This window comes from Peromyscus californicus, unplaced genomic scaffold (genome assembly GCF_007827085.1).
Source record: "Peromyscus californicus insignis strain IS unplaced genomic scaffold, ASM782708v3 Scaffold_6__1_contigs__length_162567912, whole genome shotgun sequence".
NCBI lineage: Eukaryota > Metazoa > Chordata > Mammalia > Rodentia > Cricetidae > Peromyscus > Peromyscus californicus.
The window spans coordinates 143,172,909-143,189,676 of NW_026294584.1; the positions used below are offsets into that span (position 1 = coordinate 143,172,909).

Here is a 16,768-nt window from a genome sequence, read left to right on the forward strand (position 1 = left end):
AGATATGACCGGCCACACTGGTTGAATCCCATGAACTGTGGACTGGTGGTTGTGGAACCCCCATGAGACTGGACTAGGCCCTCTGGATATGGAAGATGGTTGTTTGGCTCAAACTGTTTGAGGGGAATATTGGTGAAATTATTAAGGCTACTCCATTTAGTTAAAAGGGAGGTTTATTTTGTGGGGTAACTTACAAGTGAAGGGATAGTTTACAAGGTCTGGGAAAGGTGTAGCACATACCAGTGGTGTTCTCTGGAGAACTCTGCTCTGTCTACCTCCAGCTTCCAGGGTCCAGGAACCAAGAGAGCCCCTGCATCCGGATCTGGGGTCTTCAGCATCCTCTCTCAGCCTGCCTTGTAGGCGTGACCATTACCAAAGCTTCAATGGGGGTTGGAACTTCCAGGCCAAAGCTGGAATGGCTACCCACTACAGGGGCACCCAGGCAGGGGGATCAGTTGTCCCTGGTGCATGGGCAAGCTTCTGGGAATCCAGTGGCTGTGGTGTGATGCCTTGCACAGCCTTGGTGCAGTGGGAAGGGGTTGTACCTGCTTGGGCTCAGTGTGCCAGGCTCTGCTGACTCCCCATGGGAGACCTTGATTTGGGGGATATGGGGGTGTGGGGTGGCTTGGGAGACAAGGTTGGGAGGTGGGAGGAGGGAGGAGGAGGGAATCTGTGGGTGGTATGTGGAGTAGAAAATTTCTTAATAAAAAAATGAAAAAAAGATTTGTAGGATTATTGTGTAAACTTTCTGCACTTTAAAATTTATAAGCATATAGGTATGATTAAAAATCTGTAAGAAATGGGTTAATTTAAAACTAGTACACCAAGATTGATAGTTGAAAATCTATATGTAGGTAATCTTAAAGGAAGCGTGGCTTTCCGCCATCTTAGCTGCTGTCCCCTCAGTGGGATAGAGGTAGCCACATGGCTGACAGCCTTCATTGCTTGGTTTGGAAAGGATGGATTTTGCCATGTGACTTTACTCCCATCTTGATTAAAATTGACCACATGGTGTAAGTCAAACGAAGAAAAGCCAATCCTCCTTGCTATAAAGTCCAAACCAGATGATTCCTTCACAAATTATGATCATGCTAATGAGCCTTCTCCTAGCTGGCCTAATCCAGCCATGGGTTCTTGCATTATGGGTGGATGCCAGGGTGGACAGCTTGTTCAAGGCACACATTCCCTACTTATTAAGTGTACACTTTCAAATAAAAAAGGATTGTGGTTCTGTACTGCTAATTCTTCCACCTTTATTGAAGAATTCCATTGTATAATTTTCACCAACAACTTTCTCTCTGAACGCAGGAGAAATTGGGAACAAGCCAGAGCACATGCAGACAAAGTCCAGACAACTTGCTACCTGGCCTGTCTCTGTAAGCCTGCTCTTAAAGTGCCATTTCTTCTTCCAGAGTTCCCCTGACATTAGGACAAATTTAAGCATCCTGAAAGGGGGCTCTAACTCCGCAGGCAGAAGTCTTAGTGTTGGCCTTCAAGGTGTACCATGGGAGAGATGAAAAAGGTCCCAAACAAAAATACCTGATGTAAGGACTTTCATCCAGGCATAGCAACTCCCTCTTGCTTTCAAAAGCCCTAAGAAACTCTGGGTCCCTGCTTCAAATGCAGTCAGGAGGGTCATTGGGCCTGGGTCTCCCAAAACCCTCTTAAAAAATTCAGACCATCCCACAGTGCCATCAAGAGGGACGTTAGGCCCATGTCATTTGTGGTATGGGTATATCAGGCCCAGATCACCCTCCAGCCCACCAGACCATGGATGACCAAGGGCCCCAGGCTCTCTTGGCCTGACAACCACCACCTCCCACAGGGATCCTCAGGTAGTCATCACAATATCAGAGTGATCCACCTCCTTTCTTCTGGACACCTGGGCCTCCTAATTAGTCCCAATGGAATCTTGGTTAACCACCTCTCCTTGTTTCCCTCTGATCAGGGTAGGGGGACGCCTTACTAACCACACCAAACCCCACCATTTAGTTGTATTTTTAGGGGTATCCCCTTTGCTCACTCCTTCCTAGAAATACTATCTTCTCCTGTCCCTTTGCTGGGAAGGTACTTATTAGCCAGAGTGGGAGCTTCTATTTCTTTTGCTCCCCATCAGCTTGACCCTAGGATCCCTGCCATTCCCCTTTCCTTCTCAAAACCACACAGTCTGACACACTTTTCCCTTTCCTGGCCTCCCAGGTGGATCTTTGAGAATGGGACACCCCAAATCCCTCTATAGCCAAACTTCATTCCTCTCTTGTTACCCAATTGCAAAACCCTACTAATTACATCACTTAGGCTCAGTATCCACTCCCTCTCCAAAGTCTTAGGGGATTTAAGTCTCTTTTCTCTGACCTCTTAAGAAAAACTCTTCTGTGCCCCTCACTTCTTCCCCCATACTTGAGGTTAAAAACCCCAGTGGAACCTACTACTTGACTCAGGATCTCCAATTGAATCAGCTCGGGAGTGGTTCCCCTTCAACCTGTGGTAACCAACCTCTATAAGCTTCAATGGGCCCTCCCAGCCTGAACCACTAATCAACAGGCTGAACAGCTCTCACCCATGCCTTTCAACTACCATGGAGACTGGGCCACTCTTAACCAAGATTCTGATTTGGCTCAAGTTGCTGATTTGAGTCTCTTAAGGTGCATAGGGATCATTTGCTTCTGACAGCTTCTTCTCCCCATCATATTTGGTTCCAAATTCTAGTGTCTACCTCCAGCTGTTTCTTCTCTCTACCTGGTTTAACCATCCATCTCTCTTCACCTACTTAGTAAGTGTCCTCTCTCTGTCTCCTCCTGCCTGCTGTGCCCTCCAGTGCCCCACCACAATGGCTACACTCTAGTTATTAAGACACTTGCTCCTCTCCCTCTATTGGAAAGCTTCCTGTTTCCTTGCCTCCTCACCTTAGTAGCTGCCTGCTAAATCCTGCAGCATCCTTAAGCACTTCTGGGTCTTTGAAACCTTGTTCCTCCTGTCTCCCATCTCTATCTTGAAAGTCTCACAACGTCCCTATGCTAGTCTGGCCTTCTGTCTTGCCTCTCAGCTCCCACTTGGAGCTTACAGAAACTCCTTCTGGTGGAGTTCCTTTTGCAATCTTTCTTCTCTTCCTCCATAAACTTAAATTTTATTAAATCCCTGAGAAGTAAAGTCTAAAAATATTTTGACAATGTTCCTAATGAATTAAATTTCAGAATGTATGGCATTGGTTTTAATCTTGTCTAGATCTCCCTTCATGTTTGTCATTGAATTTTGTAAAAAAAAAAAAAAAATGTTGACTGTCTCTAAAAATATGTGGAGGCCACAGACATCTTTCTTGTGATTACTGAATTATTTCCATGTTTTCACTTGTTCTTCACTTTTTAAGATTCCAGGCATTCAAAAGAGGAAGTAATGAAAAAAAAGTTCACATGTGGTCATAAAAGCAGGGGTCACTAATACTGTTATTGTACTTTAGGTTTAAGATATGAATACCAACTCATACATGAATACTTATTTAATTTAGAATCATCTATGGTCTCCCAAGCACCTGTAAGTATAGTCGTCTAAGATAGTTTTCATCCTTGATGTCACCACACATTATGAATTGATTTTGATAATGGTATTAGCAGATCAACAATGGAGCATCAAACATAAGCAACATCTAACAGGTTTGTCACAAATGCTTTGACACTTTCCCTACCTTAGATTAAAAACTACCGGGCACTGAATACTGTGAAGTATAGCTGTTGGACTTGCTACAAACCCAACGTCTCTTTAGGGAGTCCTTGCTACTGATGATCCTACTACCAATCAGGTAGGCATGTTTTTCTTCTCCTTCGACAGGAACCCTAAAACAAAAAATAAAATTTCTACAGAGGCTAGCACTGCATTCACTCCTGCAATGAAATCTTAGCCATCTCCAATGGCTTATTTGTAGTATGAGTCAAAGAAAGGCAGACTCTGTGAGGAATCACCAACACTGCTTTTTTACCTAGTGTCTTTTCCATCTTAGGGTTCAATGTGAACATTACCCTGTTGTCATTGATTCATATTGACCTGTAATGTGTATATAGGGCATTTAACAGATGTTTGCTGCCATGCTCAAAAGAACTGGTGTCATGGTTTACCTCACTGAGGGTGATATTAAATTCTATCTTGAAGTATTTTACACATATATGCAAGCAGGGAAAACCCACTTCTCAGTAAATTGCTGAAAAGGCTTTAATGATGGAAATGAGTGGGTCTGTGATTTATCATTTCAGTGAATGACTCCATTCAAACTGGTTAGCTATATTCATATCCAAGAGCTGCCTGGGGTGCCCTTTGATGATGAGACTTTAGAGGGGGTTCCCAATGTCCCTGGAGTCTCTGCTTCTGGGACAGATGCAGCTGTGCAAACAGTGGACTGACAAGTCCTACCCCAGCAGTTCTGCAGTGGCTTCCTGGGATTTCAGAGGCCTCACTGCCCATCTGCAGCTCTGAAGACAGCCAACAAGGGCATTTCTCAGCAGGAAATGTTTTACATTGGTGATGGAAGTGCAAAGATTACCCCTGATGCCATCATCATGTTAAAGATTTCAAGTCAAATCACACTAGGTAAATGCTTTGATGATGATAGTACATAAATAGGAGAGCACCCAAAGGATTTAAATTTGTTGGGATGTGGAGCTTGCTGGGGATTGACTCTTGCATATAAGCACACACCCTACCTCAGAGCCAACCTCAAGACCAATGGTTTATGTGTTTTGCTTTCTAGAACAATTGGCTTCACATGACCCTGACTTTTGTCTCTCATAGTCACAATTCACACATCACAACACATGAACACAGTAGAAAGAAAAGTGGTCTGAAAACATACAAGTTATTATATTCAGTGTTGTCTGTCCACTTCCAAGGGTGTTGTTTTGACTCTCTCCATAGGCCAATCCAGCAGTCAGAAACACTCGCACATCTCTTCAGGAAATTCTGTCATAAAACATGAAAAGCAAGTACACATGTCTCTCTGTTTCAAAGGACCCTTGAGTCTCTCTGCCCTACAGCCGCCTTCCTGGAAAGCAGCAGGTTGTAACTGAGGACCATCGACTCTGAAGCCCTCATAACCCTCAGTTCTCAGTGGATGCCTTTTAGACCCATAAGCTGAAGTATACTGACAGCCACTCATTCCTCTATGGCTAGAATCATCCCTTCTTAAGCCTGGCCTTCCAGTTGTTAACAGTTGCCATATTCAGTTTGTAGTATCTGCCAGCTTAGTTAAAGACTTCCATGATTAGCATGCATAGCAGTGGATTGTGGCCATGCAGGTTGGCTACGAGCCCTACATGAGAGCTTGTCTGTGGAAGATCTCGGGGCTCCAGTCAGAAGCAACAACATCAGCAACTGCATACACTCACATGTTCCCCATGTCCCCTGTATAGGAAGGGTGTAATCCTTCCTCATGCTTCAGCTTTATGATCCCCATCACAAGGCAATACACATTCAAGAGAAAAACAACAAACCAATTCCTGAGCCTTTCTTACCAGCTCTTCCAGGCTGTCAAATTGAGCTAGTTGGGCCCCTTGTGCCATGCAAGATGTCTGGCTAAATGTCCAGTTTCCCATGTCTTCAGAAAAATAAAAACATTTGCTTCCAAATCCAATCCAGTCATTTGGACAGGTGGCATAGCAAGGTCCAGGAGTTGAAATGACTGGTTTTTCTGTTCTCACTAAAAAACAGACAGTGCAATGAAATATAATAAAGAAACATTTCCATGTCTCATCTCCTTGGCTAGCCATGCAAGTCTCAGTTGGGAGGTATGTGCTTGTACTGTAGCTCTACTAATTTATCACTAGGAGACCCATCCTAGCATGATGGTGCCCAATCCAGGGCCTTCCAGTGAGCTCTGAGGAAATACTTTATTTTTCTTCTTTGTATTTTGTGTTCTGAGACAGAATCTCCCTATGTCTTCTACCTGGCCTGGATCTCACTGTATAGACTACACTTGTCTGGAGCTTGTAGTAATCCTCCTGGCTGTGTCTCCTGAGTGGTGGGACTAAAGACACCATACTCTGTGAGGAAATCATTTCTAGGCTATGAGTGCCTTAGGACTGAGAGGTCTAAATTTCCTCCATTTTACAAGCTGGGTCTAAGTTCCAGTTTCCTAAACAAACAACACCTCTGACAGCAAGGATTAAGGAGAGAGCACAGAGGTCTGAGTCATCTTCACAGTATCTAAAAGCAATGACATACACATATACATATGCATATACATATACAGATACATCATATACATACACATGCCACTCAGAACGGTGTGTAAGAAGCTCTGAATTTCAGAGGGCTTAGAAGAATAACAGACACTTTTCTGTCATACCTTTAGCTTTTTCTTCCTATGACAGATTAGAAAGTTTGCACTATTCTTTCAACAGGTCTCTAAATCCTAAAAATAACTGATTTTGTAAGAGATATTAAATACTACAAATAGCCCCCACACTAATTTTTAGTTGAACAGAATTTGTTGTAGCTGTTCCTAGTTCTTATACCCAGTACCACGAGACTTCAGTGAAAGGGACAAATGGAAGAGGCAGTGAGGGTGACTGTAATTCTTTTTATCTGACTCTTTTCAGGTTATGCTGACTAAGACTTTTTGGCAAATGTTTGTCCATGTTTAGGCCTGTGTATTATTTTCTGACAAGGTTAAAGTTGATTTTATAAAACAATATTATGAAACATATACTCGAGCTATGACAAAAAGCTGTGAGTAATTCTGAACAGTCCACAACTAAAAGCTTAGGAATGACATACTTCTAACACTTTCTATTTAGTATTTTCAGACAGTGGTTGAGGAAATATACTGAAACCAAGAGTCATGGGGGGTTCTGTACCTTCCCCAACCATATTACTCTTCACTCCCCTCACTTCTCTTAGGTGCATCAGCCTCCATGAGGTTTCTCCTTTACTTTCTTGTCTTAGTTCTTTGCTTGCCATTGGTCTCCCGGGTGGACATATGTCTCCTGCATCTCTCCAGAGCTTGCTGAACGCCATCTTCCCAGGGATGCTGAGCCTGGCTTCCTGTGCACACCACAGCCTGTGCTGTTCCTTCACTGCATCTTCCTGCTAGACCCCAAGTTCCCAGAGAACAGGAATTTCCAGTGTGTTTTCTCCCCAGCCCTTCCCACAGTGCCTGGCTCACAGTGGTCAGTAAGTCTAAGTGACAATGTGGATGTGGACAGAATGCTGCAGAATCTGGAGATGAGCCACTCACCTGATGACAAAGCAACAGACAGTGCAATTACAGCTGCAGTGAGGATGATGTTCAATGCATAGCTGCAGTAAAGCTTAGCAGGAGACTCAGGGGAGATGATCCTGAGACATATTTCTTGGAGCTTTTTACCTGAAAATATAAATATCATAACATCAATCTCAAGAACCTGCAAGGGCAGGTAAAGGTAATGGTGTCTGTTGATCATTCTAGTGTGACTCTGGGGGTCCTAGTTAGGACAACAGGGCAAGAAATAAGAAATAACAGTCAAGTCTCATAGAGATAAAAGTGTTGGTATTCAGATGACATGGATATATATATATATATATATATATATACATATAAATTTCTAAGAAGGCTATTGAAAGGGCTCTAAAAGTAATGAACAAGTTTACAATGTTGCAGGAAAATATGTCAATGCAGAAAATAATTTTCATTTTCATACACCAGCAATTGTCAAATGCGAACAAATTGTATGAGGATAGAAGTTCACAGCACTGCCAAACACACAATTATACATCTAATGAAACACTGGGTTTTTAAAACTCTCAGTACAATGTAGGTACAGTTTCTTGTGTGTGTGTGTGCGTGTGTGTGTGTGTGTGTGTGTGTGTGTGTGTGTGTGTGTGTGAGAGAGAGAGAGAGAGAGAGAGAGAGAGAGAGACAGACAGACAGACAGACAGACAGACAGACAGACAAACAGACAGATGTGGGGAGGGGGAAGGGAAACACTGCCAGTCCACTATTTAACTTTTTTTTTCCTTTTTAATGATCAGAGCAGAGTGTTCATTGCACTAAATCCAATTTTTTTTCTGGTACATAGATAAAGCTTTTGGTATTATAACCAAGAAAATCTTTGCTCTCATTCATAAAGATGTTTTTCATATTTTCTTCAAATAGATTTAAGTTCTAGGCTTCATGTTTGGGTCTGTGATCCATTCTGAGTCTGTTATAATGCACAGGATGAGGTGTGAGTCTTACCATGAAAACCCACTATCTAAGCATCATATGCACGAGTTTTTATCCTTTCTCTATTTAAGAATTGTCCACCTTGCCCAGTCTACAATACTGTGCACACACACTATAAACACACATTGGTTTTTAAAAATAAAAATGAGCCAAAATATGGAATAAAATGATATTTATGTAGTAAATACATGCATTAAGTATGCTTAATATTGTGAAAATTATGGGAAAAATAGTTAAAAACAGTTTAACATTTTGTTACAATGAGACTACCTTTACCTCATGGCCTGGATCTAGGGAAATTCCTCTTTACATACAAGCCTGTCTGTATTTACAGCAACTTTATGAGTTGACCGTGTATTTTGCAACAGTTCAAATATTCCTGAGCTTGTGACTAAGTAAACCAACATTACTCAACACCAGGGAAAATGATGGAAAAGGAAAACTGGAGCTCATGCTTACACCTATCCATATCTTATGTTGATTAAATGATCCTCAGTCAGCTGTCTCCAGAGGTCCCTAAGATAGGCCACATACACCAAAAACAAACTAAACAAACAAATGCAATTCAACCAACCAACCAAGCAATCAAGTGAGCAAAAACCCACGTCTTAGTCTTTTGTAATTAATTTATTGTTCATTTCTCTTGCCCAGAAATACTTGAGTGTTACATACTCTGCTAGAGTAACTAATGTAACAGAGGCCTCCATGCATCTCTACTTCTACAGAGACCCACTGTGACATGATAACAGGCTGGGGGTTCAGCTCCTCTGAGGGTCCCTGGTGAATCTCTCCTCTTTTAGTTTGAATCAAATTGCATCAAAATACATACCTATTTCTACCTCTTGCAGGCAGTCTGGTGTAGTGAAGTCTGTCTCTAGCATGCCCATGGAAGCCTCCTCATCCTTTGCAGCCTTCATCTGCGAGCCAAGAGGAAGAGACTCAACTGAATTCAGGAGGAGGTTTGGAACTTGAAACTGTAGAGGAGACAGAGCCTGTGTTCTGTATGTTGTTGCTCCTAATAAAGCCCAGCCTGTTTGGGTAATTTATCAACTACTCCTTATCAGTCCTGAACATGTCACCTCTTAGCATATAGTTTTCTGTTTCTTTTTTGAAATGATATTAAGTGTACTTTAAACAGGGTAAGTGAAACTGATAAATACTTTAGAATTTGAAAATATCCTTATCACTGATTCTTTAAGAAAAATACTGCTTTGATTAAAATTGTTATTATTAATTTGAGAGAGTATTTATTTATTTATTTATTTATTTATTTATTTATTTATTTATTTATTTATTTATTCACTCTTTCAAAGAGGGTCTATCTGTGTAGCTCTGGCTAGCCTCAAACTCAATATATAGACCAAGTTTGCTTCAAACTCATAGATATCAGCTTTCCTCTGCCTTCTAAGTGATATCAGTAAAGATGTAAGCCACCACACTCAGGCTAAATATTTTAATTTTAGAACATGTTTACTTATAGAATCTTGAGATTTGGCTATTCTGATAATATTCAGTAATTGTGACATTTGTTAGAAGTATGAGGATGCTGCTGAAAGGTTGGTAAAGGGAACACAGAGCTAGACAGCCATGACCTATGCAGGGATCTGTCCTGGAATCAGCGGCTTCATTCCTCAGTGGGTGCTCTACAAAGAGAACAGGAACAGATCTGAATGAGAGGTCTCATGGCATTATTATGATAAGTAAAGTGGAAGGATACATGTCATCGGTGTGATAGAGTGCAAGAAAGAACTAAGTACAACAGATAAGAGAGGAATGAACAGGCAGTGCATGTTGGAAAGTGTGATACAGGCAGTGTACTAGAGAAGAGTATTGTGCTATATTCCCCTAATGGGATGGGCAGTGATAACAGAGAGCAATGTCCTGCTACACCCAGCAATATAAGAACATTGCATGTGTACTTTGCCTTGTTTTTTTTCTTTTTTTAATAGAGAGCAAGAAAAAAATCTCTAGAGATCAGTAAACATTATTCTTGCTAAAAAAAAGAGCAGTATATAAATTTTTAGGAGTGATGTATTACAGCTAATGGAAGAATAAATACTTGTAACTATATTGTAAGTAAAACTTTGGAATAGTTATTAATGTTAAGCATAATCAAACCATGCTATAGCAATTTTATTTTATTACATGTGCACAAAGGGCATGTACAAAATAGACATACTAGTATTATTTCTAACAGCCAAACCAGAAACTTAGATGTTCATTAATATCAGTAGAACATAGAAACACACTGTGCTGTATTTATGTGGTGTGCATACCAGGCATCATTCAAGAGGAACCCATTCATGCAAGGCAACAACATGAATATCCTCAAATCCTAATAAGTGAGATGTCATGGACTACATGGGAAACAGTTTCATTTTTATCAAGTTCGAAACCATGCATTTAAACACAGCATAAGAATACAGTGTAGGAAAAGGAGGAGCAAAGAGAATAGATGTTCTGAAAACAGGGTGGCTTAGTTAAGTATGTCACCCCAAGAACACTGGAGCACTTGTTTAGGAAAAATGATACTCAAGAGAGCTTGAAATAGATTCTGTTCTTCCAACCCAAAGTACCAGTGTTTCTTGAGGGTGCAGCTTTACCAAGCTTACCCGATACGGCAAAGCCAAAACCTGCACCAATTTCACCTCTGTGGTGATATTGTGTTCCCCAATATATTGTGCACCCTAATAAACTTATCTGGGGTCAGAGAACAGAACAGCCACTTGACAGACATAGAGGCCAGAAAATGTTGGCACACATACCTTTAATCCTAGCATTCCAGAGGCAGAGATTCAAATAGCAGAGATTCCAGTGAGTTCAAAGTCACACTGGAAACAGCCAGGCATGGTGACACATGCCTTTAATCCCAGGAAGTGATGGCAGGAAGCAGAAAGGTATATAAGGTATGAAAACCAGGAACTAGAGCTATTAAGCTTTTAGGCTTTTAGTAGCAGTTCAGCTGAAATCAGTTCAGGTGAGGACTCAGAAGCTTTCAGTCTGAAGATTCATGAAAACAGGATTGGCTGAGAAGTTGGCAGAGTCGAGGTTAGCTGTGGCTTGTTCTGTCTCTCTGATCTTTCAGTGTTCACCCCAATATCTGGCTCTGGTTTGTTTTTATTAATAAGAACTTTTAAGATTCTTGCTACACACCTCCTCTGACTCTCAGTTGACTTCAAAATTACTATTTTTTTCACACAGCTTCTGTGGTGTCTGCCTCCTCTGAAAATCTTGGGTCAGTTAGTAACCCATGTAAGAACCCAGCTCGGTACATAGACACTGTCATCATTTTTAATGTGTTTTTTTTTTCTGGGACTGTGACCCAGACTATCTTTCATAGATTCAACAGGTCATAGATTAAAGGGCAAGATGACAAACTTCTAGAGTCAGATGTTCTTGCTCCCAATGACACTAAATATTTAAAATCTCTTTGCAAGGAAGAGTAATTGTTAATCCTGAAGATGGGAGAGAAAGACCACTGACCCAACTTATCATGGCCAAATTCATTAAAGCAAGCAATTAAATAAAGCATGGTTTTGTATTCGTGTACATGGGCTGCCTCAACCTAAGGCAGGTTTGAGGAGGTCAGTCATGGATGTGAGAAAGAAAAGCCTTTTATAGCTCAGGGGTAGGGGCTTCCTACCATAAGGGATGTGGTAGACAAAACAAATGGGGTTACAGGAGCAGAACTAATAAATTAGTCCTAATGACCTCTTGATACCAAGGCATAGTTGCAGGTGGGCATAACAAGGTAATCATAACAAGAGGTTGTTATAACAATAGGTGGCCATATAACCTTTTGAAACAAAAGTAGGGCTGCAAGATGGTTATAAACAACTTACTGAAACAAAGACATGGTTGCCATTCCTGGACCAGACAGTACAGAACTATTTATAGTTACAGTTATAGGTGGGGCACATTGAGAAACAGAGGTTTAATCATAAACAGAAATGAACCTAGTTTGTCTTTACTATAAGATGGGTTCCAAGTCCAAGGAATGTTGGTTCTTCATAGTAAAGACTGATCCTCCTGAAGTTAGCTAGAAGCTTCCCCAGGAACATGTGACATTTTTTGCACAGGCTCCTGGCTCATCCCACAGATGCCCCCTGATTCTGTTGTCCCTCCTGGTACTCGCTCCTTCCATCCTTCCCCCACCAGATCCCTCCTGTTCCTATCCCCATTCCTCCTTCTAGAACCCTCCCCCATCCACTGACAATGTCTATTCTATTTGTCCTTCATGGTGAGCTTCATGCATCCATATCTTGAATCCTCCTTGTTAACCTCCCTAGCTAATATCCATGGAATGACCACCTGTGTCTGAAGAGAAACAGTGGAGGAGGAGTAGATGGGGCAGGAGGTTGGGAACATGGTGGGAAGAGGGGAGGGGAAAAGCTTTGGTTAGGATGTAAAAACAAGAAAAAAATCAATATAACTTCAGATGTATGAAAGAAAGAAGGTTTGAAGAAAGGATTCCTATTCTCACTTCTTAGAGATAATAATATACATTTTGCAAAAAATAAAATAAAGTAAGAATCTTAGCAGTTAAGAGGTCAAATCAGGAAGACAGCTAGTATGAACTCAGTTTGAACTACAATGCTATTTCCCACTTTCTCTTCTATCAGGTTCATATTAACTGAATTTATATTGAGGTCTTTGATGCACTTGGACTTGAGTTTAGGGTGTAGGGTGATAGATTTGGATCTATTTGCATTTCTACATGCCAACATCCAGTTATGTCAGCACCATTTGTTGAAGATGCTGTCTTTTTTCCATTGTATAATTTTGGCTTCTGTAAAAAATCAGGTGTCCATCCATGTGTGCATTTACATTTGGGTCTTAGATTTAATTCCATCGATTCACCTGTCTGTTCTTATGTCAGTACGATGCTGCTTTTATTACTATAGCTCAATAATAGAGCTTGAAATCAGGGAGAATGATACTTCTACATTATTGTACAGGATGGTTTTAGCTACCCTGGGTTTTTTGTTTTTCCAAATGAAGTTGAGTATTGTTCTTTCAAGATCTGTAAAGAATTGTGTTGGAATTTTGATGAGATTGCATTGTTCCTGAATAGAACACCAGTAGCACTGACACTAAGATTGGCAATTAATAAATGGGACCTCATGAAACTAACAAGTTCTGTAAGATAAAGGACACCATCAATAGGATAAAACAGCAGTCTACAAAATGGAACAATATTTTCAACAGCCTCACATCTGACAGAGGGCAGATCTCTAAAATATATAAAAACTCAAGGAATTGGACATAAAATACCAAATAATCCAATTTAAAAATTGGGTACAGATCTAAACAGAGAATTCTCAATAGGAAAATCTCAAATGGCTGACATACATTTAAAGAAATGTTCAACATCCTTAGCCATTGGAGAAATGCAAATCAAAATGACTGAGATTCTAACTTACACCTGTCAGAATGGCTAAGAAAGATCAAAACCACAAATGACAGCTTATTCTGGAGAGGATGTGGAGTAAGGGGAACACTCCTCCACTGCTGGTAGGTGTGCAAACTTGTATAGCCACTTTGGAAATCAAAATGGTGGTTTTACAGAAAACTGGAAATTGATCTACCTCAAGACGCAGCTATACTACTATTGGGCATATACCCAAAAGGTATTCAGTCATATCACAAGGACACTTGCTCAACTATGGTCATAGCAGTGTTATTTTTAATAGACAGAATCTGGAAACAACCTATATGCCCCTAAACCAAAGAATGGATAAAGGCAATGTGGTATATTTACACAATGGAGTATTACTCAGCTGTTAAAAACAAGGACATCATGAAATTTTCAGGCAAATAAATGGAACTGGAAAACATCATCCTGAGTGAGGTAATACAGACCCCGAAAAACAAACACAGTATGTACTCAGTTATAAGTGAATATCAGCTATAAAGCAAAGGATAACCAGGGTATAATCCACAGACCAAGAGAGGCTGAGTAACAAGGAGGGCCCAAGTTGGGACAATTGGATCTCCCAGGGAAAAATAAATAGAAGAGATCTGGTGGGTGGACTGTGGGCAGGTAAAGACGAGAACATGAGGGATGGGTTTGCAGGGCGGATAGAGGGGGAGAGTACTAAAAAAAGATTACCGAAATGTGGTGGGAAGTACATTTTGGGGTTAGGTACAAACCTGGCACAAGGGAATCTCCCAGGAATCTACAAGGATGACCCCACCTAAGACTACTATCAATGGTGGGTGCATAGCCTGAACTGGCCGTTTCCTGTGACCAGATGGAACTTCCATTGGAGGGATTGGGATGCTGCCCAGCCATACAACCTTTGACCTACAGTCTGTCCTGCCTATGGAATGTGCTGTGTGGGGAGGAGTTAAGGGTGGCTTGGAGATTGTGGGAGTGGCCATCCATTGATTGGTCAGCCTCAGGCCCAATACCATGAGAGTGAACTGACCCCTGACATTGCCTGGAATTCCAGTATCCACAAGCTGAATGACCCAGAGACATAGGATAGAAACAAACATGATTGGAGGAAAAAAATATCAATGTAATGATGTCTGATGATATTCTGCTGTACACATAGAATGGTGACTACCCCAATTGTCATCAGAGAGCCTATATCCAGTAAGTGATATAAACATGTGCAGAGACACACATGTAAGCATTGGGTGCAGCTCAAGGAATCCTGCTGAAGAGACAGAGGAAGGATTGCACAAGCCAGGGTCGTCAAGCACATCACAAGGAAACCCACAGAAACAACTAACCTGGGCCCATAGGAGCTCACAGAGTCTTGAATGACAGCCAGGGGATCTACATGGGACCAACCTAGGCCCTCTACATATGTGTGACAATTGTATGGCTTGGTCTACTTGTGGGATTCCTAGCAGTGGAACATAGGGGCTGTCCCTAATGCTTTGCCTGGGTTTGGGGAAACTATTCCTCTTACTGGGTTGCCTTGTCCAGCCTTAATACAAGGGGAGGAGGTTAGTTCTAGTACAACTTGACATGCAAAACTTTTTTGATACCCATGGCATGATTGCCCCTTTTTGAACAGAAACAGAGGAGGTGTGAACTGGGGGGAGGTGAGGGGAGGTGGTAGGAGGGAATAGGAGGAGACGAAGGGAGAGAAGTGTTATCAGGATGTAAAATAAATGAATAAATTTAATTAATAAAAATAGTAAACATAAGGTTAATTAAGTAGGGCTGGACATGATGGTTCACATCCACAATTATAACCCTTGGGAGACTGAAGCAGGAGTATTGCTGTGAATTTGAGGTCAGACTGGGATATAGAATATGATCTATCTCAGAAAACCAAAATCAATTAATTAATAAGGGGCTTGTGGACTGGAGCTGGGTGGATGAGGTTTCCAGGGAGCCCCTTACAGGTGAGCTTCAGGGTTTCTGTGGTCAGGACTGGGTGTGTGTAACCACCTGAATCCGTATCATACCATCAATAATCATGTCACTGATGGTTAGAGCAGGCTTTATTCCCTGACTCAAGTACTTCCTGTGTAAAACTCAAAATAAGAGCCCAATCCAGGTCAGAAAATGAAATCGACTGATAGAATCCTGATTTTATAATCACCTCATAAATTACTTGAAAGAAATAACAGGTTTAGAATGACTGAAGTATGCCACACATATTTTGTGTGCATAGTCCAATTTTATTTTGCTCTGACTACCTAAAGTAGACAGTATAACATAAAATTGAGCTTGCCAGAGACTAGCTTGCCCTGGGACACAAGCCTGCTCATCTTACTGCAAATACCACTACACTCTCCACAGATCACTGTTACCTCCATCTAGGACCAATTAATAAACACATTAAAAGTATTTTAAAAATTTCATCCAAGTTCCCAGAATAAGTAATTGGGAAAGCTTGGACTTAAATCCATAGCAAACAAGCACAGCAGTGTAGACCCAAGCCCTGTTGGCTCTTTCCCCAGCCTGGACTGGACTAGTCCATTCAATAGCACGCATGGCTTTTACTTGACACAGAAAATGACTAAATGAGTCTATGGACTGAAATGAAACCATTAGTAAATATGATGTAATGTATTAAATCCAGTAATATTAAGGAAATAAAAAAGTATTTGAGTATTAACCAAAAAAATTAAAGGAGGGATTCCGTGTCAGTGACATGGTAGAGTAAGACACTGTTTGGGTTAATTTTCTTCTCTCTGAGACCACATAACTGACAGAAGGAATATTTGGGAGAATTCATTCTGGCTCACAGATCAAAGAATACAATCCATCATGGTATGGGGACCTTAGCAGAAGCACTGCACCAGCCTGTGGTGACAGGACTGTCCAGCAAGGGCTTATTGCCTGACTCCAACCAGGATGCAGAGAGCTGGGCCTGATGCTGGAGTATGAACCTCAGCCACCACGAGCAGCAATCAGCTCTTTCTGCCTAGGAGCTGCTTACCAAAGGTTCCAAACCTCCTGAGACAGCCCCATGAGATAGAGACAAATGTGTAAGCACGTTGGCCTGGAGGGAACACGGCAGGAGCCATGTGACTTCTTTGGGAGAACAAGGCCTGAGAATGGCAGGAATGGCCCTCCTTGTGGCAAGGCCCTGGAGACCCTGACCCATTTGG

General features: G+C 41.4%; 1 protein-coding gene across 1 annotated transcript; it reads right to left on the reverse strand.

Annotated features, from left to right (window-relative positions):
• Nucleotides 1-3,688: 3,688 nt before the first annotated feature.
• On the reverse strand, nucleotides 3,689-9,105 carry LOC128099766 (C-type lectin domain family 2 member E-like). The gene is made up of 5 exons (XM_052721585.1): nucleotides 9,018-9,105; nucleotides 7,223-7,351; nucleotides 5,499-5,683; nucleotides 4,841-4,947; nucleotides 3,689-3,830 (listed from the first exon to the last, which is right to left on the reverse strand). The coding sequence occupies exons 1-5, from the start codon at nucleotides 9,103-9,105 to the stop codon at nucleotides 3,689-3,691; spliced, it is 651 nt and encodes a 216-aa protein (XP_052577545.1).
• Nucleotides 9,106-16,768: the final 7,663 nt, after the last annotated feature.